Genomic DNA, 26,465 nt, shown 5'->3' with positions numbered 1-26,465 from the left:
GGAGATCTTGAACCGTCCGAAAGATTCACCGCAATGCAAATTAGGACACCAAAATGGCGGCGGACATAACGATGACGTCACGTAAACGCTCTGGTCGACTTGATATGCATTGAACATGCGCCTGCATCATTTCTCAAACCGGCCAAATGTTTTTATAAATATTCCTTAGTAAAAATGTATTAAAAATCGGTTATTCACTTACTGACACACGAGTACTTGACTTCCAGGTACTTGAACGTCCCATAGCAAGGGTCTCCAAACACGCCGTTCGAGGCTCGGACGGAGCAGCTGTGCCGTCCCTGGCAGTAGCTCCGCACCCTGTAGAGACTGGACCCGCTCCGGCAGTCGATGGTCCGGACGGGCCCTCCGCAGATGCCGTGCTGGGTACGGCCGTACAGGGCGTACTCGATGTCTATTTGGCGACCGTAAGGACATCGAAGGTACAAACCGCGATGTTCACAAACCCGGGTGGTTATGGTAGCTGCAGTGATATATAAAGGGGAAAAAGAATGCAAGATTTTATATTATAATAGTTTTGAAATACCTAAGTGACAGTTGAGAAACGGAATGGTGGTGACCGTTGTGTCATATCCATGGTTATTGGTTACTCTAGGATTTATAATTTTAGAAGTTGATACAATTTTATATTTACTACTGTTGTCAATAAACCTACAATTTACCAACAACAATAAAATGATCTTTTGATGTGACTTCAGTGAACTGACAAATGTACAAAAAAGTCAGACTAATAGAATACAATACAATAAAGCGGTATGCGTGATGAAAAAGTGATTGTGCGTGCATTTACACTATGATATGGACGTCAAGCAGTCATGCCAGTGAAGGAACTCTGATGCCTTACCGTCTGACGACTTCAGTGACACTCCCAGAAGAATCACAACAAGGCAAAGTTGGATCCTGAGAGAAAAAAGGTATAATAATTTGAATCTACTGTTCACACACTTACAACATTTTCATCAACCGATTTTGGTGTGTTGATTAACAGATATACGCTATAATTAATTATGGGAATCCGCCCCAGAGGCGTTGCCAATAACGGTGCACACACCAGTTCTTCCGCGACAGGGGTCCGAGCTAGTGCGCGAGAAAAAAGTGACGAAAGGCTTCCGAGGGTCCATGTTTGAGTTGACATTTCTCATTATTTCCTGCGAAATGACATTAAACGGTTACATGGCTGAAAAGCGTAGGAAATGGTGTGTTTTCGGTGCAAATTGTGTTTTGTTCCGCGTCTTACTTCCGGGATATTCCTACGCCTGAATGTGATTCGGCTCGTGACCTAGATTGTCCTCTGAAGCGCTGTGTTAAGCCGAGTTGTAATGCCGCGCGCCGTGGATGATTAAAAAAACTGTAGTACTAGAATTTTCTTTATAATTAGCTGGATTACTCGTTAGGTTTTCCTCTTTCTGACAGTATCAGTCGTGTTTGCCGGAAAAATCATCTTCATGTTTTTCTTTCAATGCCAAAATGCCCGATTTTTTGCATTATTTTTTACATGAAAATAATGTTTTTTCCCTCTAATTTTTTTAAAATCAGAGAAGTTGAAGGATCGAAACTTAGTTTGTCTTGTAGCTAAAGGAATATGCTTTCACCAGATATACAGTTATTTTGCTTCAGGATAATTCCCTGGTAAAGCTGGTCGCTAGACTTTAGGGTATGTCGCCTCCAATTGAAACCCCAAATAAACTGGTGTGTGCCCCCATAAGTCTGAAATCCTATCTTCGTGTCTTTTATTCAACACAGCTATGTTCCGCTCTGACGTCATCAATAAAAAGTGGTTGGGCAGGAAGTTAGTACCATGCGACGACAACACCACATGGTGTTTAAACGTGCTATATCTAGTTTGGTATGTGTCTTTGTGTATGTGCATATGCCAGCAGCCAGTGCGACTGATGCCACAAACGCAGACTGTCCCGTAACTCCTGTTACTCCGGACGAGGTGAAGGCCGCCCTGGGTAAACTGAAGAATGGGAAAGCCCCTGGGATCTGCAACATAACGGCTGAGATGCTGAAGGCAGGAGGGGATCACATGATTCAGTGGCTTACTCAGATTGTGAACCATGTGAGACACTCCCTGATGACTGGAGGCGAGGGATCATCCTGCCTTTCTGGAAAAGGAAGGGAGACCAGCTGGTGTGCAGCAACCACAGAGGCATCACCCTACTTTCCATTCCAGGCAAGCTGTTCACCCGTATCCTCCTCACCAGAGCCATCCCTGCCATCAGGAGCAGGCGGCGCCCGCAACAGGCAGGCTTCATGCCAAACCGCTCCACCATCGACCACATTTCTGCACTCCGTCTGGCTATCGAGAAGGCCCGGGAGTTCAGAAAGGACCGTCACCTCTACATCGCATTCATCGACCTCCGAGCGGCGTTCGACACGGTAGACCACGCCTCCCTCTGGAAAATCCTGAGACTTCTTGGAGCACCTCAGAAGACAATTTCCCTCTTCCAGCAGCTGTACAACTCCGCGGAGAGCTGCGTCAGAGTGAACGGGAAAGAGTCCGAGTGGTTCTCCATCAACAGTGGGGTCAGACAAGGATGCGTGGCTGCACCGGATCTCTTCAACTGCATCATCGACTATCTGATGTCCAGGGTCTGTGAGCGTGTCCCTGGGGTATCTTTCGGGCAGTACAACCTGGCGGACATAGAGTATGCCGACGACACTTCCCTGCTTGCCGATGACCTGACCCGACTTCAAGACGCTCTCACAGTCTACGACGAGGAGGCCAAGAAGCTTGGACTCAGTATCAACTGGGGCAAGACGGAACTGATGCATGTTGGAGACGGCCCTGACCCCGAACCCTTCATCTTCAGCGGCTGCCCCGTCAAGTTTGTCTCCACATTCAAGTACCTGGGTTCTATCATCTCTAAGACAGGCGACTTGAAGCCAGAGATAAATCAACGACGTGCCCAGGCCTCCGCTGTCCTACAGTCCCTGTGGAAACCACTCTGACGACACCGCCATGTCTCCTTACAGACCAAACAGCGCGTGTACAACTCTTCCGTCGTATCAGTCCTTCTGTACGGCTCCGAAACCTGGCCGCTGAGCAACACCTTGGCAGCCCGTCTCGATGGGTTTGACAGCAGAGCCTTGAGGAGAATCACATGCACTCGCTGGCAAGAGCATGTGCGTAACTGCGACCTCCGGGAGCAGACCGGACAACCTCCTGCCTCTAGCCTCGCTGCCATGAGAAGAGTCCGCTGGTATGGCCACGTCCTTCGCCTCCCCCCAGAACACCCTACGAGAGCCCTGCTAGACTTCGATCCCAAGCAGGCAGGATGGCGGCGACCACGGGGGGCGCCTCGCACCCGCTGGATGGACGTGGTGACCAGAGATCTCCGCAGCATCAACATCACACCCCAGCAGGCGCAGCCAGCAGCATTGAACAGAGGGCGGTGGAGAACTCTAGTGCACGCAGTCGGCTCTACGCACCATGTGCAAGAGGATGAGTGAGTGATATGCATATGATGTGTGAAGAAAAGGTGAACACCACCAAGCGTGTCACATGCAAAGTGGTCGAGCAAGAAATTGGAACCTTGCCAAAGACAGTGTCACATAATCTATATGTTTCTGTAGAAAACCCTTTGCTAACACCAAGGAGGTTAAAATTGTATTTTTTACCTGCATGTATGCAGGTATGGTTTTGATGCTGGTGGGAACTTTTCGGTAGCCGGGGATGTAGGGCGCTGTATCTCGTGAACGGATGGTGCGAGCACGACGATTTTTGGTACGTGGGTTGGGGGTGGTAGCCTAACACTCAGGTTTGATTTTGGGCCTCCTGGCGTTTGAACTTGACATTGCAGGTGGCATTTTTGGTGTTTTGGGGGCACTTTTGGCGCTGTGTGTCCGGAACGATACGCGCGATTGCGACGATTTTTGGTGCATGGGTGGGGGGTTGTTGCCTGTTGCCTAGGATTGACTTTGGGCCTTGTCGCGTTTGAACTTGACCCGGCAGGTCGAATTTTGTGTCCGGGAGGGGTGTTTCCGGAGTTATATCTTCTGAACGGCTGGTGCTGGCGCGATGATACTTGGCACATGTGTCGGCGGTGGCTGAATAATGCTCAATTTTGATTTTGGCGCCCTTGGTGCTTGAACTTGACATTTTAGGTTACCTTTTGTGCGGGCACGGGGCGTGCGCTGTATCTCCGGAACGCAAGGTGCCATTGTGTTGCCATTTGGTACGTGAGTTGTTTGTGGTGTCCTGGTGGTCAGGTTTGATTTTGGGCCTCCTAGTGCTTGAACTTGATACTGTATAGGTTGACCCTGTTTTAGTGTGGTTGGGGCATCCTCCCAATATCTGCTTGGTTTTAAAAACAGATTATGGTTGGGTGTAGAACCATCATCTGGCCTGGGCTACCTTCAATGTATCAGGTTACTTAGTGGCACTGACAGTTTGCCAGATGACGGGAGTGTGCCAGATTATATATCTGTTGGTCAGGTATAATTGGAGTTTGCTTATTACTCTTTGTGGTGTTTCTAGAGCTGTATAGTACTGAGTTTTAAGTTCCGGTACAAGTTCCTTTACCCTGTTGGCAATCATGGTTGAACTTGAACTTAAACAGAAGAAGATGCAATTTTCTAATGTGGAGGAGAACTGTATAGAGTGTGGGCATAAGAGAAAGGTATGTGTATGATTTGTCCTGTGTTTCTTTTTGTTTCTTTGGTAATGCCATTTCCATACTGTATACAGGTAATTTGTTGTTTTGGGCTAGTCATATTCGCTTGGTTTTTGGGCCTGCTTAATCTATGGTACAGGCAGGGTTAAGTGGTGGAGGCTTAGCTTTGTTCTGTTTTAAATTCAGTATCGTTTGTTGCATTTTGTCGCGGCAAATATATGATGAAATTCCCCTTCTAAGCAACTGCTCATTGGTTTGCGGGGATGTTTGCTGGGTGTTTGCTTTGACTACAACAGCTTCTGAACTTTTCAAAGCTTCCATTGCCAGCAGCTTGCCATCTATAAATGGGATTGACAAGGACATTTTTCATAGTAAATTATGCTGTTAAATTTGGCTTAGATACTACAGGAGATTTAGGTTTGGGTTGGATGGATTGAATGAAAATATCATACCACCCTGGGGACTAACTGTTGCTGCTGCATGGGGGCTACCACTATTCATGTTGTCTAATGTCTATGGAACTACAGATAAAAGTATCATTGGTCAAATTATGCGAGTAACATTCCGATGTCAAGTGAATAACACCCCAGAAATAAATCTTTAATGAATATCATTGGAAGAACACAAACCAAGGAGACTTAGCAGCTGCATTAGGTCAGTACATTGAAATAGGAAGATATTAGTATATCATGTGACAGAGTAACTACATGTGCATGGGCCATCTGAGACAAAAAAAGGTAGCGTCTCAACAACTTCAAAGTACTGTGGTTGGTTACATACTTAAGAAATCCAAAATAAGTAATGTTCATCCCTGTCCAAACTTACAAATTCAGAAAATGGAATTTCAGAGTCAGACATTTGCATGGTGCACAACCAACACAGTAAAAAGCTCATTTTTCCAACCACGTACCACAGACAAAAAGGCAAAAATACACAATAGGTCTACAGAAACCCAATACATTTCATGCAGGCCTGAGGTCTACGAACTCTTGTTGGGGTTGAATCTAAATTTAGTTTACGAAAACCATGCAGGTGCCTACAGCATTGTCGTACAAACCTGAAGGATACCACTGAAAGGGCGTATCGAAAACAACTTTCAAAATTGGAAGTTGCGATTTCTGTTGTTTTCAATGCAACAACACACGCATACATGTCTTTCATTGCTTTAAAGCGTCGCTGATTCGAAACGTTTTCACACGAGACTCACCCGGAAAATATTAGGACATGTATGCTTATATACCAAATAGGCAAGAGCCATTTCATAGACAGTAGAAAAGGGTATCTAAACTTTTACAAAACAAAAAATGTAGCTTTAGTCATTGCATAGTCGTACCAAATAAAAATGCGCCGTACTGAGCAAGTTTAACTTCAGTTTTGAAGAGTACGAAAAGGAAATGCTGGAAGAAAATCATTGTACCTTATAAATATAAGTCTTATACTTCTACATTTGTACTTTTACACTGCCACAAGAACTTTGATTTATAACAAGTAGAAAAGTCTCTGACATATTTCAAGAGTCTTACTTCATTGTTGTTCTCGTTCCTGTCTTGTACACGGCACCGCAGGTACGTGTTTCTTCGGCCAGGTCTGAGGAGGAAATACTAGTAGCTAGGTGTGCGCGTGTCCAGGTGTGTTCTTTCAGTCCAGGGGAGTGGCCTACAGATTGCTCAGTGAGCTTTACGTGAGTTATTTTGTGTCTCGCGTTGGGTTTCTTATTGTGATACTCAAAATCAAATCATGTTTGATAGTGAAATGAATTGATATGATTATAAGATACATATATCAAGACCATGCACGTGACTGAAAAAGGTTTTGTGGTCAAATTTTCAAGTTTTGTATAAACAGTAAGGTCAACTTGCTTCAGGGTCAAAGGGGGTGGACTATCTAGTCAATACATGAACGTAACAACAGCTTTCACAACTGCCAGTTTTATACAAATTTCCCGTGTTAGTTAGTAGCAATTAGTATGTAAAGATATAAAAATGTACACGCAGGCAAAAAAAACAATTCAGATATCATGAGTCGGACGTTTTACCGTCAATCTACCACATAGACTAGTTCAAATCACTCTGGCATCAATAATCTCTTAGGAGGAAACGTTGTGCGGAACAAGATAGCTTCTGAGAAATCCACCATGTTTTCCCAAAAAAATTGACCTTATGGGGAATTCGTCAAGACTTTAAGGTGGGTTCACACGTGCGTATATATTCAAGTCCGTACGAGATCCGTGTGGAAATTTTAGCCTCTACCAGGCTCCACGGGTTGCCGGAAAAATAATTGGGCAAATATATACATAAAACATGCCGGACGGGTTAGCTGGATCTAAAGATACACTCCCCGGTCAGCTAGAAGTCTTTTGGCATATTATGCATCTAAATTTGTCCAATTTCTATTATTTCTACAGTGACCCGTGGAGCCTGGTAGAGGCTTCGAACTCTGTACGGATCACGGACGTGAATATATACGCACGTGTGACCCCCCCCCCCCTTAAGTTGCTATTTATCGATATTTTTGACAAAAAGTGCGGCTCCCCAAGAAAGTCACTCATCATAGATAGATCCTAGATGAAACGTCCTAGGTTCCTTGAAGACAACTTCAGAGAAAGTCGCTATTTACTCCCAGAATTCAACTTATAGGATAAACATCACTGGTACACGTTGATCATTATTGACAGTGGTATGGTTATAACAATCATCATTGTCATCTTCAGGAAATGTCCAACATATACCAAAACAACTTCCCAGAAAGCAACCAGATTTTCCCAGAATTTCATCTTTAAAGGTCAACAGCATTACCATCTTATGATCATACCATCATCATCATCCTAAAATAGTCATCATCGTATCAAAATTATATCATCATCATCATCGTATCATCATTATAAGCATCATATCCTGATCAGCATCAGCATCCGTCGGCCCAACGGGTCGGTATTATGCTATAAACCACATAGGCACATACACATGTGTAGTGTGTTTCATTATACATTATACAGCAGACAGACGTTTGGAGACAAAGTCGAGACTGTTTTCTTATAGCTCCCCGTTTTTCTATGGGGACAGTTTTTTAGAGAAACTGGGAGCTAGGAAACTGTTGGGGATTTTGTTCCCAACATCTGCTTGGAGATTGGGCAAAGGTTTAATGAAGTTTATTTTGCAAGTTCGTGCCCGAGGGCTAATTGCAAGTACATGGTATAAACATAGTAGATACATTATACAAGTAACTCACTCACAAGTAGCAATGGACAGTTATAAACAATATTCTACTCTTAGACTAATACTAGTGTTAGCTATTTCTAAACAGGTTGGGTTTTACTTCTTTCTTGTAGGAACAGCGCCCCAGTTAGATCAGACCTTTCATCGAAAGTGAGAGCTTTACATTCTACATTGCGTTAAAAATATATATAACTCCCATAGCCTTCTTGTGGTTTCAGGCCACTGTGTCCTGGGCACGTGCGGTATAACGGCCCACTACTCTTATGTGCAGTAGAAACCAGTTAATTGCACATCGGATTAACGCACACTTCTGCTAACTGCACGGAATCCCCAAATCCCAAACTCCAGCTAGATAACTTCGCATTATTGCATCAGCCGGCCGGATAATTGCACGAAATTCACTGGCAAATAGGCCGTGCAATTAAGCGACTTCTACGTATACTGTGCTGGGTTCTTTAAAGTGCTCCAGGCGTGGCTGTCTCGGGGCGAGACTTATATCAAAGTATATACAAAAGCTCCGAATTAAGACTAAAGAAATAAGACTTTTTTCATCAAATAGAACAACTCGAATGCATGAGTGGATGCCATCCATAAAATGTACTAATACCGGCCTAAAGTCAAGACAAGTCAAACCTAAATGAAGAAATCACATCTGTCCAACACGTGCACGTGTAAGTGGGACTTTGTATATTCAATGTCAATAACCTCCTGAGTAGAGAGGTCATCTACAGTCATGCTCCGATAACTTGCCAAACGCCTCTGCACCCGGGTTACTATGACAACCTGATGACGCCATGTGTGTCATCGCCTTCACAGGTTCGCGGGCAAACATTAAAACTCCAAGCAGATGTTGGGTTGTCTGAATGTATCCATGTGCAGACGTAAATGTATGTTGTCACAGATAAGAACTGAGACAGTTGTCATTTTATTGTTATCTAATTACGTTACCTAACAATGAGAAAATATTTTCTTCAATCGTATACAAGAAAAGGTTCCTAGTTTTCAGTTTTCGATACTCAAATAGCACCATTATAAGCTATGCATCGGTCCGTACATTTGCATCTGTCTCAATTAAGAAGCGAAAAGAAGTTGAACCTTCAGAAAGTAGTATACATGTGTTTTATGTAATAAGATATCTATCACTGCTGTTGTACTTTTTCTTTATTACTATGACATGACCTATACTTGTACGTGTAATAAATTTCATTCATTCATTCATTGAAGATATGCACACGCAAAACGATTGGACATTAGACGCAAAGTACTGCTAATCCCTAACTGCTCAACGTTAGACTTTACAGATGACCATTTCCATATGGCTTTTTCTTTTCATTCATTTTCTTCTTACGCCGAACAAGAAGTATTATAACTCTCATAAAGTCGATTCGCTACGCCTCTAACAGCTTAGGTGTGACACCTGGGGTCACCTAAGGCCAACACATGAACCGATCATTATGACTAAATACGAAATAAAAGATATAAAAGACAATACACAAAACGTAAAAAGGAGATTTGTGGGCATCGTTTGTCTTTATTTCTAGTTATATGTACTGTATATATATTTTTTTGTTTCCTAAAACAGCCCGGCCGGGCCCCGGTTTGGACCCATGGAAATGTGACCTACTGTAGGCATATTGCATTACTCGGAGCCGCCGGCTGTACGTCACCATCCAATGAAAGATCTCTGATCCAAGATACTGAAAGTGAAACGTTTCTTAATCATTTCTTGGAAATTCACCAAGAACTAAGAAGGGAGGATCATTTTATGGTAATCCTAGCGGTTTGTTCGTCTTTAACACTGTCTTCTGTCCTGTTCCCATGGTGATGCCAAGATGACGTGTCCCAATGTTTACCCAGATGTCCGCGCGGCGGGGGCTGATCTTTCTGCGAATCCAGGGTCAGGGTGTTTCCTGTGGGTATAAATAAAACCGGCACGAACTTGCAGCAACAGTCAACCGCAGCGTTTCCGACTACAGCACAGCGAAGCATTTCTTCCGTACGCGTCGTGACCAATCCACTGCAGGGACCGAGTTCACTACGTATTAAACCGGTAGGCTATCCATTCCACTCGTCCACCAGAGACCACACGCTAAACCGCAAACGACCGCTGGTAAGTATCTTCTTCAGTTCTTTGATCAAGACATTATCACTCGCTTTACTCAAGGTTTTTCTGAGACGTCTTGGTCTAGTGTATAACGTCCTCTATAAAGAGTAGAATGCATTAATATCAAGGAATCAAAGGCTCACACATACTTGCTGAACACCAAATTGTTTGTTTGCACTACCTTCGTTTGTTGCTATTTCCTTTGATAGTGTTAGGCCCAATTTGGACGAAAGGGTTACACGGTAGTGGACCAACATGTATATTTAGACCGAAACAGATTCAAGTAGTTTCGAAAGGCATCGGTTCTAAAAACATAAGCACACATATAACGTTGTAAATTCAACTATTTAACACAGTAGTTGGGGCTAAAATAAGTTTACACTTCACTAGATTCTACACTACTAGTCTACCGTCTGCGAGGATCTAAAGATCTCTAAACAGTCTCTAACCTATATACTACTAGCAAGCAGCCGCCCCTTCCCACATGGTGAGGTTTGTATATAGATCATTGCTAGTCAGACTATATCGTAGAACGTGACTGGAATTTGAATGACTGTTGGCGTCCCAATGAACTCTTGGAGAGCCTTCAAAATCAGTCCATGTGGCATCATCACCCTGACCTACTGACTGTAGGCAAGACAGCGGCCTGAATAGTTTTCAAGTTTTGGTTTGAGGTTGTTTTGAAGCATTTTGTACGCCTACTAGGTTTTGCTGTGTGTATTTTTTCCTATCATAAGCTAGTAAAACGCTGAGCCGCACAGTCATAGGCACACGCACACGCACACACGCACACACACACGTGCTTCCTGTATGACCCTGGTACACGCATCGGCTTTACACATATGGAGTTTCAGTCATGATGTAATAGAGGGGCAATAGATTCACTACTATCTTCTTGAATTACATCAATTAAGCATCTTTACGTTCATTTGTAGGCCTGGGATATCCTTTGACGGCAAAACCCACAACGCATCACCATGGCCAACCTTTGGGAACTGTACATCGTTCTACTGACCATCCAATCAACACTTGGAGCACGGCTACGGTACGAGTTCTCCCATCACCGGTATGACGATCTACAGAGGATCATCGCGGAGACTCACGCGGCCTGTCCGGACATCAGCAGGGTGTACAACATCGGGCGGAGTGTGCAGGGACGGAACCTGACTGTCATCGAGTTCTCGGACAACCCTGGAGTCCACGAGCCTGGTGAGACATCGTCAAGTATTTTCAAAATGACATTACGACAAAATCAAATTTAACCAACACAGAAAGAGTTTTGGGCAAAAATTTCACGGAATGGACCTACTGTACTGTCTACTGTAGGTTCCAGGACGTGACATGGGAGCCATAGGACTGTAGTAACGGGTCGTAAGTGCTGGATAGCCTATGTCGCCCCCCGTCTCTGAGACGGAGGGCGATATAGGCTACCCGACTCCTATTAAAATGATAGTTCATATATGTGAGGATGGCAGATTTGAATCATTTATTTGTAAACATTTGAACTAAGGGTCCGGTCACATACTCTCCAAGCAGAGGTTGAATAGAACTTGTGTGCCATGAGCCAGGGGGTAGATGTTTGAGTTGGTTTGTGTTTCTTTCGTGACAGATTGGTTTTTCGTAGAGAAAGAATGGGATGATGTTAACAGATAATATACTAATGCCCCCTTTATCTAAGTAGCGATTGCTATGATATAAGGAATGAAAGGAGTTTAACACCCCCAGCCTCATTATTTCTGAAAACCGATACTTGTTCGGACTCCAGTGTTAAGCACTAGCTAAAAGTAAAGAAAAATCAGTTTATTTCCTCCTATCGTATCCCGTTCAAACGTCAGCAACAAGCCACCCGCAGTTTCGAAAGCAGCTTAACTTTGGCCAAGTTTCAAGTTACCGAAAAAACAAAATTAGAGACACAAAGGTCAGTGCCAAAATAAAGCCGACATGGGCGCCAAGAAGAATACTTAGTACTGTAAATGCAGAAACTTTGGCGGTGGTTTAATGTTCACGGTTTTCGCGGTTTTCGCCGTTTCACCGCGAACTTAAAACCACCACGAACATTTTTCCATGGCAGTAAGCGACTACAGTGCATGGTGCTACCGCGAACTTAAAACCACCGCGAAATTAAATCCCCGCGAACTTGCATTTACCGTTATTACTCTATAGCCAATTACGCATTGGTCATATTTGCACTGGTGCCCGTAGGGATGTACGTAAAGGGCCGGGCTCTGAAGCCACAAATTGTACGTGTCCCGGTGGACGTCAGGACACCAGAGGGATTGTACGTACCTCTCGGTGGTTTCACGACTACCTATGGTGACGTCACCCGCGTTTTCCACCCTACAGGTGAACCCGAAGTCAAGTACGTAGCCAACATGCATGGAAACGAGGTGACGGGACGGGAGCTGCTACTCCTCTTCATGCAGTATCTCTGTAACAGGTAAGGATAAAAATTTGATGGGAAAAAAGAATGGAATGTAAGAGTAGATAGATTCTTCAGGGAAGAAAATGTCAAAGCCTGGAGAAAATGTACCTGGTAGAAGTTTCACCCGTGCCCCGGAGAAATAAAAAAACTAGCACATGTTGGATCAATATGGCTGCATGGATCACAAATTTACACCATGTACCAGTCACGGACATGGGTGAGATATACTAGTAGCCTCTGTCACGTTTGGACTACATCCTTTTAGCAGCGCCACCATGCGTCTGTGTTGTAGACCCCATTGTGGCATTGAGGAAGGTGCCTGAGATAACAAAAAGTTGACCAGTTAAATCTAAGTTTTCCTGCATATCCCATAGGTTGTGTAGAAGATATTTCTTTATATTGACACAAACGACAAGTGCTATAGCGAAATGTTACTATCACACACTTTCATTAAAGAATGATCGAAGAGTTCTGTGCTATAGATGACAGTAAGAGACTGACTTGTCTTTACTAAATCTATAACTCCAATATTCCCCCCAGTTATAACAGCGTCTGGCGGGTGAAACGCCTGATAAAATCCACCCGAATCCACCTCCTCGCCTCCATGAACCCAGACGGGTACGAAATAGCAGCACGGCGGGTAAGTTACGGGTTTCACAGAGACAAAGTTGTAACGTCAGGTCACCTTTATCCGTGGGGGTAACCTATATCGGGTATTGCTAGAGACATGGCATTTTGGAACATCAAGTCGACGGATAGTGGTTTGTTTTAAACTATAGCATTTTGTAAATATTGAATTTGAAACCGTCATCCGTCGACTTGATACCCCTAAGTACCCGGATTATGAAAAAAAAACGGATATTTGTTACCCCGCGGATAAAGGTGAACTAGCGTTAAAATCTAGGATATCTTTCTTGTTGTCGGTGTTGTTGTGAATGTAATCAAGGTTAACAAGCAATCAACTTTCATATTGAAAATGTTCTTCAAGTTCACTTCCAAAAACTACTGAATTTGTTGTTTGTAAAACTATAAGAATATTTTGTCAAACTGAACACAATCAAAAGAAACAATGGTTTACAACGTTGGTGCGTCACAAAAAGAAGACAAATGAAGATTATGAACAAAAGTGGCATAACGGCTATTCTAAATCTATTTATGAACAATGAAATGATGTGTTAAACATAGGAAAGAAATAATTTCCTTCTTTAAAAAATGACAAAACTGGTACTAAAGACGTTGACAGATACATTTTGTTTTTTGTTTTTCATCTGCCTACTATAAGCTTTTGCATATCAATATCTCGAGTAATCTATAATGATGCACCCATGTACCGTTCGTTCTGTCAGGGCCCAGATAACGGTTGGATGAGCGGCCGGGAGAACGTCCAGAGCATCGACCTCAACAGGAACTTCCCAGCTCTCAACACCATCGTCTATCGTAACGAGCAACATGGCGGCCCTACTGACCACATTCCTATTCCTGACAGTTACTGGGAGGGGGTACGTGGTCTTTCTTTCTTTCTCTTTCTTTTTTCTTACTTTCTAAAGTTTCTTACTTTATTTTCTTTCTTTCTTTCCTTCTTTCTTTCTTTCTCTCTCTTTCTTTCTTTCTTTCTTTCTTTCCAATTTGTAAATCATGACAGTGAACAATGTTGTGGTGTTTTCTTCATGAACAATTGCTTCTTTTTCCATGTTTTTTGAGCTGGTTTAAGTCTTATCAAAAAAGGTACATGTATGACGTAAACAACTGCGATTGTCAATATTTCTAGGTCGGAAAATATAATCTCCCTCTTCTGTGTTTCATTGGTTTTGAATTTTACACACAATAAAAAGACATTTACGGTTCTAAAAGTGAGTACTGCAGTCATGAACCGGGGCGAGCGGGGATACACACCCAGTCACGTTTGGAACCGCATTTTCACCACAGTGCCAGCTAGTGGCGAGATCGTAGCTGAAGTCATTATTGCCCTAAGAGATGGTAGCAGAGAGACTGCCGAAAGATAATTGTCCTGTGAAAACCTTCAATTTCTTGTTTCCAATATACAGGATGTTGCACCTGAAACGGAGGCCGTCATCAGATGGATAAAGCAGTACCCATTCGTGATCAGCGCCAATTTGCACGACGGAGCACTGCTAGCAAATTACCCTTACGACCAAAGTAGAGGTAGGATAATCTTTACTACTTTTTATTTCCTTCTTTAATTTTTTATTGCATTCATTAGTCAGTCCACAATAGCAAAAACATTAACTTCTGACGAAGGTAATAAAATCGCAGTCTGCATTCTCGAACACAGATACTTCATTTCAGAACTCTGTAAGCGACATTCAGTCCATCAACCAATATTACCGTCACACGGAGAACCAATTCAATATTTGCCTCTCTTCATTATCAGACGGATCGTGGCATGGCTTCACCCGGTCCCCCGATGACGCCATCTTCCGCCAGATCGCCTCCACCTACGCCGATGCCCACCGGACTATGTCACTGCCAGACTACGGATGTGACTCCGGCTCGAATTTTGGCAGCCAGGGCGGCATCACAAACGGGGCTGCTTGGTACTCCACTGCTGGAGGTACGTATGTGAGGATACGACAGGCTATAAATGTTCAGATTTTGATGGAATATCAATATAGGGTTAATATCTCGCCCTCAAGGTTCATATAGAGGTATAATAAAGCAGGGATGGGTTCAATAACTACGTAATAAAGCATCGGAGTAAGAGAAACAAACGACTTAGTTTATGAGTTGATTAGAGGAAGAAATGGCTCTTGTGTCAGCATAAATACAGGAGAATGGTGTTCTGTAACTGTCTAATACACCACCGAGTGAGCGAAGTGAAAGACGTGGTTTCTAGTTGTTTAAGTAAAGCCAATAGGCCTTATGCAAATATATCTATATATATCTCTATAGATATAGATAAAGATAGCAAGATAGACAAACAAGGAAAGTAGTGTAACGCTATCATCATATAGCCCATTCAAATGTTTCAAAGCAAAATGCCAACACATTCCTCTTGTTCTGCCTCCAGGAATGCAAGATTTCAACTACCTTCACACCAACTGTTATGAGATCACTCTGGAACTGGCGTGTGACAAATTTCCGCCAGCAGGCGCTCTTCCAACGGAGTGGAGAAACAACAGGAAGGCGCTGATTGCTTACCTCGAGCAGGTAACATTACATTTTAGTACCCCAGTCAAAACAAAGGTACTGTAACAATTGGACTCTATGTGTGGGCCTTGTCTAATTGTGGAAAAGTAGATATGTAACGTGCCTATATTATGAACATGGACGACACATGTATATGATACATGTTTTCTTTTTCCGTAGGCTCACAAAGGCATAAAAGGCTTTGTGTTGGACCATAACCTTGATCCCATTGAGGGGGCCGTTATTCACGTGGACGGGATCAACCATAACGTTATAACAGGTAGGTGGCAGCTGTGACATTACCAGAAAAGACTTTAATAGACTAAGCCGGGGAGGGGGCCAAGGTGATAGACTAGACAAGGACAGGACAGTAACACACACAATGGATTATTGAGACAACTGGATCAGGAAATCTACACGCGTCATAAACAGAGATGAGGGGATACAGACTCAGGCGTTTCTTCATAACGCCACCAGGCGGTAAGAAATATACTGCACCCTAAGTAGTTGAACGTCAGTGAGAAAATTCACGGTGATTAACTTTTACGTTATTCACAAAACTTGACCTGAAAATTACAACCCTGTTCTAATTATAATCTGTTCACGTGAAGAAGGTAAAATGTACGTGGTTAGTCTAATATCTCTATTGCGTCAGTTTCATGAGGTCAATTTTATGTAAAATTATACAAATTTCATATTGCACACACTTTTACATGTATGAGGACCGTGAGGCTAAAATTACCATGTTTTGTCCCTTGCAGGAAAAGACGGCGACTACTGGAGGCTGCTGGTCCCTGGTACCTACACTGTTACCGTTTCTTACAACGGCTTCTCCAAAACCAAACCTGTCACGGTCACCAGCAAAAGAGCACGGACTCTCAACTTCGTCCTGGATATCTATAGAAAAATACAACGTCGTAGGCTTTCCTAAGCAATTCTACTGGTCGCATTCGCGTACATGATGATATCTCGTCTATAATTCCGTGCAACCGTCAGAATTATGACAACGTTGAAGTTGTTTAACTAACAGAAGTTGCGATGATTTCTATTGTAACTACGTTATACCAGACAACAACTCTGTATATGCTGAATAATGCGTTGCAATGAGGTATCATGGTTAAAGGTTAAAATAAAAAAGGTGTCTTGTCATTGTTAACGGTTGAATTTACCATTGACTATTGATAGATACATGTACAAGCAATTGACCAACCAGGCTGGTTGTATAGAGTACCGCGTATACATGTATTATGTTCTGGGCATGGGAGAGTGCTGCTTTCCTGGAGTCCTATACACCTTTCTCACGCGGCGGCCATGATAGATCTAAAACGAGTTCAATGTGGCAAACAAAAGGCTGTCCATCATAATTAGCAGTTCAACCAATGATAGCCTGCCAATTAGGAAAGCGACCAATAAGTGAATGGCTGCAAATCCGTCAAAAATTTGCATTATTATGTTTTTATTTTGCATCTCTTAAGGGACTATGGGGTCAGTCTGCACTACTCTAAATTGCTACATCTTTCGGTGCATAACACTTCTTGTAATATTTATTATTCTATCTTATATCATGAACATTTTTGTGGTTTGGGGGAAAACTAACTGGGACCTGATTTTAGAAATAAGTTTTGTCTGTTTGCCTCATTGACCTCGTCTTCTATCTATCATGGCCGCCGCGTGAGAAAGGTGTATACATTTGTACTGTAAAAATACGACCAAGGCCATCTGTCAGGATCCAAGGCACCTGTTTTTCTGGAAACATAGGTATAGAAAATGACTCTTAGAACTAAGAAATTGAATTGGTTTCGCCGAAGCGATAATAAACTTTGATGAAGTCTTTGACTTTGACATTTTACAATACTTGCCTTGGATTCCGATATTTGATGTTGCGAAATACATCACATGCATATTTTGCAGCTTTTTTCTATGATAAGTAGTTGCAGTCGAAGACTTTTATGTTGGAAACGGACGAAAAGTAATGCGCCAGTAGATGTCATAAAGAGACAAGACATTACTGTCGAATTTGAGGTAAACCTTTAACTACATTATGATATGGACACCGAAGAGAACTGGTAGATTTTAAAGGTCTACCACAAATCAAGACGCACATAAATGTACAATACATGTATCTACATCAAGATACAGTATATGGGGATATCAATTCAAGTATATGGTACTAAACTACCATTAGAGGTGCTCTATGTAAGATAACAACAATAGATAGATCTAGAGTAGAACTTCCTACCTTCTTTACATGTCCGTACTAGTAGTATGGAAGATAAACTATTTAGAATTGTGTAGCAACATTCTTGCAAAGTCCACGACGAAAACATACTTTTTCAGGGAAGAACATATTGAACTAGCTTATATAGCCAGGCCAGAAAATGCCTAGCTAGAGGAGAAATGTACAGGTTGTCCTCATACCATATAGCTAGTATTGTTTTCAGTAAGTTACACTGCAATTTCTAGATCTAAACAGTATCGACTGCATACACGAATAGGTATATACCCACATGGCATACGGACTATCGCAGAACGTTGTAAGAATTTTAATCACTGGGAGCCTGGGGCCTAGGAAAAACGCTGTGTTTTCAGTCACCAGTCCGACAAAGGTGATTAGGTACTAAGCAGAAATGAGAACGCTCCAATTTCTACCGGGTGATCCGGTCTATCAACTCGCGGGTTGGCTGTCCGCCATTTTCTGGTTTTAAAAGCTGCAGGAGGGAGGTTATAACCTCCTTGGCTGTAGCCAGTTTGTTTCTAACTACACATAGTTAGACGCCACTTCAAACATGCCTTGCCATCGTCAGCCTCTACCAGGCTCCACGGGTCGCTGGATCCATTGAAGAATTACAGTAGAGGGTATAAACAGACAACACGCCGGAGGAGTTTGTAGCTCTAGGCCGAGGAGTACAGTTTGTGACCTGTGGAGCCTTCAGCTTGTACAAGATTACCACCGTAGCAATCAGGCAACTTTTTTTCTATTGGTAAGACATTTTTTTTTGCTCAGACTACTACGTGTAGATATGTTGTATAATCGTATAATACATATGGTGGCAAGGTGACCTAGTGTTGTGTGTGTGCGTGTGTGTTTTGGGACAGACGTGGCACGCACTGCACTCAAGTAATAGTTACTTATGTTAACAGTAAAGACGGATGGTAACGGTAAATTTTACCTCCCCGACCGAAGTAACCTGGTTTCTACACATGTGAAGTGAAGAAGGTCGTGTAAATTTCCTTTCCTAAGGGCACAGCAGCGTCGGGGGCACTGCGAGTATCGAACTCGGATAACTTCTACGTTTCGAGCCCAAAACTCTACCAGTTACGCCACACATGGCGCCACGGTGGCTGGTGGCTTATAAGGTCTTATAAGGTTGTTGACTCAGCAAGAATCTGAAGTTTCTTGGTTTTGAATCCTCAGCAACAGCATGGCCAACCTATGGGAGCTTTCCATCGTTCTGCTGACCATCCATACAACACTTGGAGCACGGCTACGGTACGAGTTCTTTCATCACCGGTATGACGATCTACAGAGGATCATCGCGGAGACTCACGCGGCCTGTCCGGACATCAGCATGGTGTACAACATCGGGCGGAGTGTGCAGGGACGGAACCTTACTGTCATCGAGTTCTCGGACAACCCTGGAGTCCACGAGCCAGGTGAGACATCCGCATGAATGAAAGAACGAATGAATGAATGAATGAATGAATGAATAAATGAAAGAATGAATGAATGAATGAATGAATGAATGGACGAACGATGAAACCCATGTGACAAAACAAAAGTACAGAACAAATGACCGACATATTTCAAGAAGACAGAGGTTTGTTTATCCTTTTGAAGCTAAATCGGCCTGTAGGCCTTAGGTCATGAAGGAGGTAAGGGATAGAATATAAGATATACAGATTACATCGAGTCTTATTAAATCTCTCCACATACATCGTCAACGTTATATATACATACTACAAAAATGAATAGTACAGTGAAAGCACAGGGTTCATTCGTTTTGTTCATTTCGATTTGGTACAAATTAACATAAATGATATTTCATCTCAGCCTTAATGATAGTTCATTTGCGAGGATATTTCTACAGCATTGAGCCATCTGTATAAAAAAAAACAGAACTAATGACCCAGGTAAACTTGTCGCACGATCCAAATCTGTGGACATTCTTGGGATAGTATATTGTACGATGTCTACGACATATCCTGCAAAATTCTGCCTGGATACGGGAAAGTTTGTTGTCGGTGGTTGGCCCTGCCACGGACCCTGTTTGGGAATGGGGCCAAGTATACCCAAATGTCCTGTAGAATTTACTACAAGATGAAAAAATCTCTTATTTCGTTTATTCTTAGACTATCAGAAGATATGAATGATTCTGACGATTCCAACTTGCTTATGAATCAGTAACGTTTGTATACGATACGAAATCAATGTAGTCTTGGATGTCTGGCTGTTTTCATGACCCATACAGTCGAACTATTCTGTCCCCCGAGGAAAATCTACAACATGCCCCCGTGCCCGGCTTTAGACCCTGATAAACACGATAGACATCATTGAGATCGGAGATCTGGTCTGGCATTTACGCTAGTACAATGACCTTTCGCCGATGTAAGCTTAGCTGACTTGACGGTTTACACCTTGTCAGCCACATGGGGTCCGGGGATCGGAAGCCAAGAAAAGCCAAACAAAGCCAGGATTGTAGAGTGCCGAATGAAAGTTTACGATGAAAAGCTGATCTGTCGTGTAAGAAAGGAGGATTTTAACCTCCTTGGTTAAAGAACCCATTGATAATCTAGCGGGGATCCAGTCGTATATTTTCAAGTGTCATTTGGGACGTTCGTTTATGATTGGAAAAATCCTTCTCTATAACCTCGCCTATTTCTCTACGCATATTGGCGCAGGAAAGCCTATTCGGAGGAAAGCCTGTGTCTATTCGGAAAGGTGTCCATTTGGACTGCAGCAAATTATGTAGTTTCCATACCATATTTTGGTTGACCTTCATATGTATTATTGGAAGCACGATTACTCAACATGACGCAGTTTGTTATCGTTATTTAGTTGGGTTTTTTTTTGTAGGAAAGTAGGGGGCAAAATTGTACAAAATCGAGTTAATGTGGTGTTGGTACCGTTAACTTTATATTGGTTCAAAACGTTCTCCTTCTTATCTTTTATACATAAATTATTACAATGAGCAGTAATGATTTTCAGATATAAAACATATCTTAAAACACTGGCATTGCCAGGCAGTTGGTATCGGCCCCCGTCTCCGTCTCTGAGCTGTAGATTACCGTCACAGATGAATATAATATCGAGGCTATTCTACATATCCATTAAATGTTACTTCCTCCTAAAGCGAACGATTAGTACAGTTATCCATATAATTAAATCCCAATGGGTTATAAAATAGCCTGTTTCCACCCTACAGGCGAACCGGAAGTCAAGTACGTGGCCAACATGCATGGTAACGAGGTGACCGGACGGGAGATGTTACTCCTCTTCATGCAGTATCTCTGTAACAGGTAAGGATCAAGGTCTGATGGGAAAGAATGGAATGTGCCGTGAATGGCTTAATCAGTTAAGCTTTGAGCCTAGTTATGAGAAATTTTTACTTACCAACGTTTGATATAACAGACGCACATTTAGGATCAATAAGGCTCTTTCATCACAAAATTTACATCAGTCATGGACAAGGGTGGGGGTATATACACTCAGTCACGTTACGTTTGGGACCGCATCTTTGTTGCAGCGCCACCATGCGACAGGGAGTAGTACTAGACTCCATTCGGGCCCTGAGGAAAGTGCCTGAGTTCAATAAAAAAAGTTGGGCAATTAAAGTTAAGATTTTCTCCAGGTCGTCTCAAATGAACCTGGCTGATAGCTTGTTAGTAAGCGCTTTACATTGCTTTACAAACAACGAATAAAATTTTCACAAGCACGTGGCTCTTTGAAATGGAAAGATCTTTGCTATAGATAAGAGTATGAGACTGACTCTTCTTCATTGATCTGAACATTTAACATTCCACCAGTTACAACAGCGTCTATCGGGTGAAGCGCCTGATAAAATCCACCCGGATCCACATCCTCGCCTCCATGAACCCAGACGGGTACGAAATTGCAGCACGACAGGTAAGAGTCTGCACAAAGTTGTTATGTTGTTATGTTATGTCTGGAACAACCTACCACCAGACACACGTACGGCTCCAAATCTGACCAGCTTTAAGAGACTCTTGAAGTAAAAGTTATTGACCAAAACGAACGGACACGGACTATGAACACTGAGCCATCTGCACCACTATATGTTTTGTACAATGTATGTGTAGTGATATAGGTTGATGAATCTAATAGTACTCAATGTAAATCTGTATCTGTATTATATTTTATATGACCCTGACCTCCCTCATGACCTCAATGAAAAGCGGCCTGCCGGCCGATTTGAGCTTCTCATGAATAAATAAAGGTTCAAACAAACAAAATGTTTACCAACCAGGAGTCTATAGATTTTGTGTTCTACATTATATTTAGAAGGTATTTAGATCTCTGATGAGGATGGGACTAGGTGAGGTAAAGTGAGACCTCTGACCTCCTCCACCCTTGAAATCTTGAAAAACGGCTTAGGCCGAAGATGTACCAAGGTTAGATAAACGTTGAAAAAAATAGATCGCAGACCTCCGCGAAGTAATTATGGTGTTAGTAGTGTGGGCTACGGTGTTTAGTACCCTCTTTACCAGGTAGTAGTTTAGCTTAACACTACAATGTAGGTAGCAAGACGGGCCTTAGCCATCTGCCTTGAAAATACAGTTTATTTGTGGATAGTGCTTTCCAGTAGCTTAGTTAATGTTAAACGATTAGCAAGAGGATTGTTTGAGCTCAAATGGATGTACAAATATCTAAAATATTGCAAAGACTTATTTGAAGGCAACTACAGAAGAGAGTTTCTAAAACACCCAATTTTATTAACACAAAATGGACTAATTTGTAAAATAATGGCAACCATTTTTTTCATACAAAATTGCTTGATATTTCATCTTTCAAAGATTTTCCTGTACAGGAATTTTTGCTGCTTTTTTTTTATATGTCTGATATTATCTTTTAGACATCAATATCTCTAAAACTACAACAGCTCACATAGGAACTGATCTTTCTGTCACCTAGGGCCCGGGTAACAACAACTGGGTGAGAGGTCGGGAGAACGCCCAGGGTCTCGACCTCAACAGGAACTTCCCAGCTCTCAACACCATCGTCTATCGTAACGAGCAATATGGCGGCCCTACTGACCACATTCCTATTCCAAACAGTTACTGGAAGGGGGTAAGTGTTCTCTCCTTTGCGTGCGCTCTTTCTCGTCTTCCCTTTCTTCTCAGATCTCAGATCTTCTATTCGAACATCATTTTGACGTCACTAATTGCTAGTGCTTGACAATGATGTTGTGGCGTATTCCATTATGAAGTATTGTTTGATCTTTTGTCCTAGGTTGTTTCATAACTTTTTTAAAACTATATTTCTGTATGACGTAAAAGCAACTGCAATTGATTCTTGGACGGGAAGCATCTCCTTCTGTTATTTGTTTCATCAGTTTGGTAAATGAATATTCAGCACAATGAACATGGGTTTTTTCAATTATAAGAGGCTTTTTAAGTGTATAGTATGATGTCTAAACATTAGTACACCAAGTCATGAATCTGGACGAGCGGGGATACAATGTACCCAGTCACGTTTGGGACCGCAATCTTGCCATAGCGCCACCTAGCGGCGAGAAGTATCTCCAGTCATCATTTTTATTCTGAGGAATGAAGCAGTCCGCTGGTTGTACATAAAGAACTCATAATTCTTGTACTTTGTGTGTACAGGTTGTCGCACCTGAAACGGAGGCTGTCATCAGATGGATAAAGCAGTACCCATTCGTCATCAGCGCCAATTTGCACGACGGAGCACTGGTAGCAAATTACCCTTACGACCAAAGTAGAGGTAGAGTTATAAACTGTTCTTGTGAATTTTTTTTCATGGAGATAAAAAGAACAATTGGGAGCCCAATTACAAACTTACAGCACTTATTCTCAGGCAGACTCTGCCCAAGAGCTATCTACTACTCATAAGCCATGACCACAGCATGTCCAGAACACAAGATTTCAAAACCAGTACCTTATAGAAAGTCCCTAAGTGCCCATTCACAAACTTGACCGTCGTTTTTCCCAAGACCCCCCTCCCCCACACATACCAAATATCATTAGGATCGAGGGTATTACCGGTAAGAAAGAAACCGCAAAGCTGTCTACCATTGATAGACACCCAAGATGCCTACCCGGGAATTCATTCACAAATTCATATAGATCAGATACTTGTTGATTGCCATTGCTCTGTAATCAAATTTGACTTCAACCAACCAATCGCATTGACTATCACAGTTCTATGAAACATTGTTTTTCTCTTGCATCCAATGGTACATCACTACCAACCATTGCAGTCAATCATAATATGGCTTTCTTCATTATCAGACGGTTCATGGCAGCGCTACGCTGGTACCCCCGATGACGCCATCTTCCGTCAGATCGCCTCCACCTACGCCGATGCCCACAGGACTATGTCACGGCCAGACTCCGGCTGTGACTCCGGCTCGAATTTTGGCAGCCAGGGCGGCATCACAAACGGAGCTGCTTGGTACTCCGTAACAGGAGGTACGTGCATTTTGTATCAAAGAACATAACAGAGAATATCAATGTTCAGACTTGTACATATAATTAAATTTTGGACGGAATATCAATATAGGCCATCAATATAGGGTAAATGGCTCACACCGAGCTTGGTGCGTATGGTAACATAATAAATCATGATGGTCGGATTCTATGACCACCTATAGAAATAAACCATCGAGTGAGCGAGGCAGCCAAAGTGGTTTATGAGTTGTTGTTAGAAGAACCAATTAGACCTTATGTCATCATATACACATAGGACAAGGTTGTAATGGTCGTGTTTTAGCTACCAAATAAAACACCGAGTGAGCAAAGTGAACAAGGTAGTTTATGAGTTGGTTATTGGAACCGAATAGGCTCTATGTTAACACAATATACAGCAAGGAAATGGGTGTAACGTTATCATCTAGTATATCGCTAGTTGTCTTATACCGTCTAACGTTACCTAAGTTTGCCATAATTGTACCCGTTCTACTTTGACTTGACTTGACTACATCGATATGCAAAACTTTTTCTGTCAATCAAAAGATTGCTTCTAGGAGAACTACACCCAACACGAGCATTAGCTGCTGATAAAGAAATAACACAAATGTCAACAAATTATCTCATGTCTTGCCATGCTTGCAGGTATGCAAGATTTTAACTACCTTCACACCAACTGTTATGAGATCACCCTGGAACTGTCGTGCGTCAAGTTTCCGCCAGCAGGCGTTCTTCGGAGAGAGTGGGGAAACAACAGGAACTCACTGATTGCTTACCTCGAGGAGGTAACGTTAACAATATCTTACAAAATCTTCCTTACTCAACAATGCTTTCTGGTCTAGTTGACTAGCTTCTGAAAACGTTAATGTGGTGTTTGATGCGTTATAAGTAGTAGAAACACATAGTATCACATTGACAACATAAATAATGAGATGTTTTTACTTTCATAGGCCCACAAAGGTATAAGAGGCTTTGTGTTGGACCGTAACCTTGATCCAGTTGAGGGTGCGGTCATTCACGTGGACGGGATCAACCATGACGTCACAACAGGTCGGTGGCCATGCCAGAAACTATTGAAACTTCTGTGTGAGATTTTTAGAGCCTCGCCAATGCAATATAACTTAGGGAGTCACAGCAAAATTGCGTTGATGTTTCCACATTTGTTGGCAAGACCACTTAAAGATGCAGTAGGCCAATCAGAGAATTGCGTTCATGTATTCTTTTGATATAGCTTATTGGTGTTTATGTGTTGTGATACCTATCAGTGGTTTTCAATATGATGAATTTATTTTCTAGAGCAAATTTTTTTGTATCTCAAATAGAGAATAAAGTACATCATAGGTTGCACCGTTTATTTATTTACTGGTTTTTATGCTCAGTACGCACCACCAGGGTTGCTCAACTAGCCTATTGGTATTACATGTAGCTCTGAAAAATTTGAATGTCGACATATTTAGATAAACCCACTATGGTAGTGTCTGATAATCCTTCATTTTCCTTTGTACTTACTTCAGGACAAAGGTCTTTCATTTTACACAGAATGAAGGTACTATGAAGGCCATGTGTTTTTTTTCATGTTTCCAGGGTACATGTAGCAGTTCCATACACAGTAACTATTGCACATAGTTTTACAGGAGGAAAGGCTAATACTAACATGTTTTGTCCCTTACAGCAAAAGACGGTGACTACTGGAGGCTGCTGGTCCCTGGTACCTACACTGTCACCGTTTCTTACAGCGGCACCACCAAAACCAAACAGGTCAGGGTCACTAGCAAAAGGGCACGGACTGTGAACTTCACTATGGATATCTAAAGCAGATTCACAACGGCGCATGCCTTAGAACTTGGAATGAATTAATTGTATATACGGTCACGTTCATGAACAAATACAATGTAGGATGATATCCTGCCTACGGTTTCCGAATGTTGTGTCAGAAGAGATATCATATGCAACTGATGAAATTTAATGCAAGTTGACAAAACATCTACATGTAACAGAACCTTGATGATTTCTATTGTTACTTTAACTACAAGTCTAGATAACTTCTGATATTTTTCTAATAACCATGCAGTTCAATGCTTAAAAAGGAGTCTATGGTTGAAGAGTGCCATATATGTGTTAAGTCCTGGGACGTAAGTTTTACATAAGTGCAACCAAGACACTCTGTCTGATCCATAGCGTGCCAGTAGCATTAGGAATAGCGTGTGAATCCTTGAATCAAGAAATTGAATTTGTGATGTCGGCAAGTTAATAAATTCAGAACTCACACAGAG

The 26,465-nt window shown here is 42.3% G+C and overlaps 2 protein-coding genes across 2 annotated transcripts in view; one reads left to right on the top strand and one right to left on the bottom strand.

Moving 5' to 3' along the window:
- LOC118412833 (L-rhamnose-binding lectin CSL3-like) overlaps positions 1-6,271 on the bottom strand; it is an 8,428-nt gene extending 2,157 nt beyond the window's left edge. The window contains exons 1-3 of the mRNA XM_035815874.1: positions 6,161-6,271; positions 863-918; positions 203-481 (exon numbers count right to left, since the gene is read on the bottom strand). Coding sequence (XP_035671767.1) covers positions 203-481; positions 863-918; positions 6,161-6,165 — 340 coding nt within the window. The 5' untranslated portion in view covers positions 6,166-6,271. The remainder of the gene's footprint in view (positions 1-202; positions 482-862; positions 919-6,160) is intronic.
- Positions 6,272-9,761: 3,490 nt separating this feature from the next.
- LOC118413667 (carboxypeptidase D-like) lies at positions 9,762-26,465 on the top strand. The gene is made up of 19 exons (XM_035817194.1): positions 9,762-9,962; positions 10,892-11,165; positions 12,300-12,393; positions 12,919-13,018; positions 13,725-13,877; positions 14,424-14,541; positions 14,771-14,950; positions 15,407-15,546; positions 15,706-15,805; positions 16,287-16,452; positions 18,941-19,179; positions 20,949-21,042; positions 21,550-21,649; positions 22,676-22,831; positions 23,371-23,488; positions 24,016-24,195; positions 24,838-24,977; positions 25,143-25,242; positions 25,865-26,465. The coding sequence occupies exons 2-19, from the start codon at positions 10,934-10,936 to the stop codon at positions 26,002-26,004; spliced, it is 2,550 nt and encodes an 849-aa protein (XP_035673087.1). The 5' UTR covers positions 9,762-9,962; positions 10,892-10,933; the 3' UTR covers positions 26,005-26,465.

The sequence above is a fragment of the Branchiostoma floridae genome, chromosome 4 (genome assembly GCF_000003815.2).
Source record: "Branchiostoma floridae strain S238N-H82 chromosome 4, Bfl_VNyyK, whole genome shotgun sequence".
Lineage (NCBI taxonomy): Eukaryota > Metazoa > Chordata > Leptocardii > Amphioxiformes > Branchiostomatidae > Branchiostoma > Branchiostoma floridae.
The sequence above is the reverse complement of the archived record's forward strand: the minus strand, read 5'-3'. Positions and strand labels throughout refer to the sequence as shown.

Bases quoted from the DNA above. Each gene is read 5' to 3' on its own strand.
- LOC118413667 (XM_035817194.1), top strand. From the start codon at position 10,934: ATGGCCAACCTTTGGGAACTGTACATCGTTCTACTGACCATCCAATCA. The intron at 13,878-14,423 runs GTACGTGGTCTT...TCCAATATACAG, and splicing joins CTGACAGTTACTGGGAGGGG to GATGTTGCACCTGAAACGGA. The intron at 25,243-25,864 runs GTCGGTGGCCAT...TGTCCCTTACAG, and splicing joins CAACCATGACGTCACAACAG to CAAAAGACGGTGACTACTGG.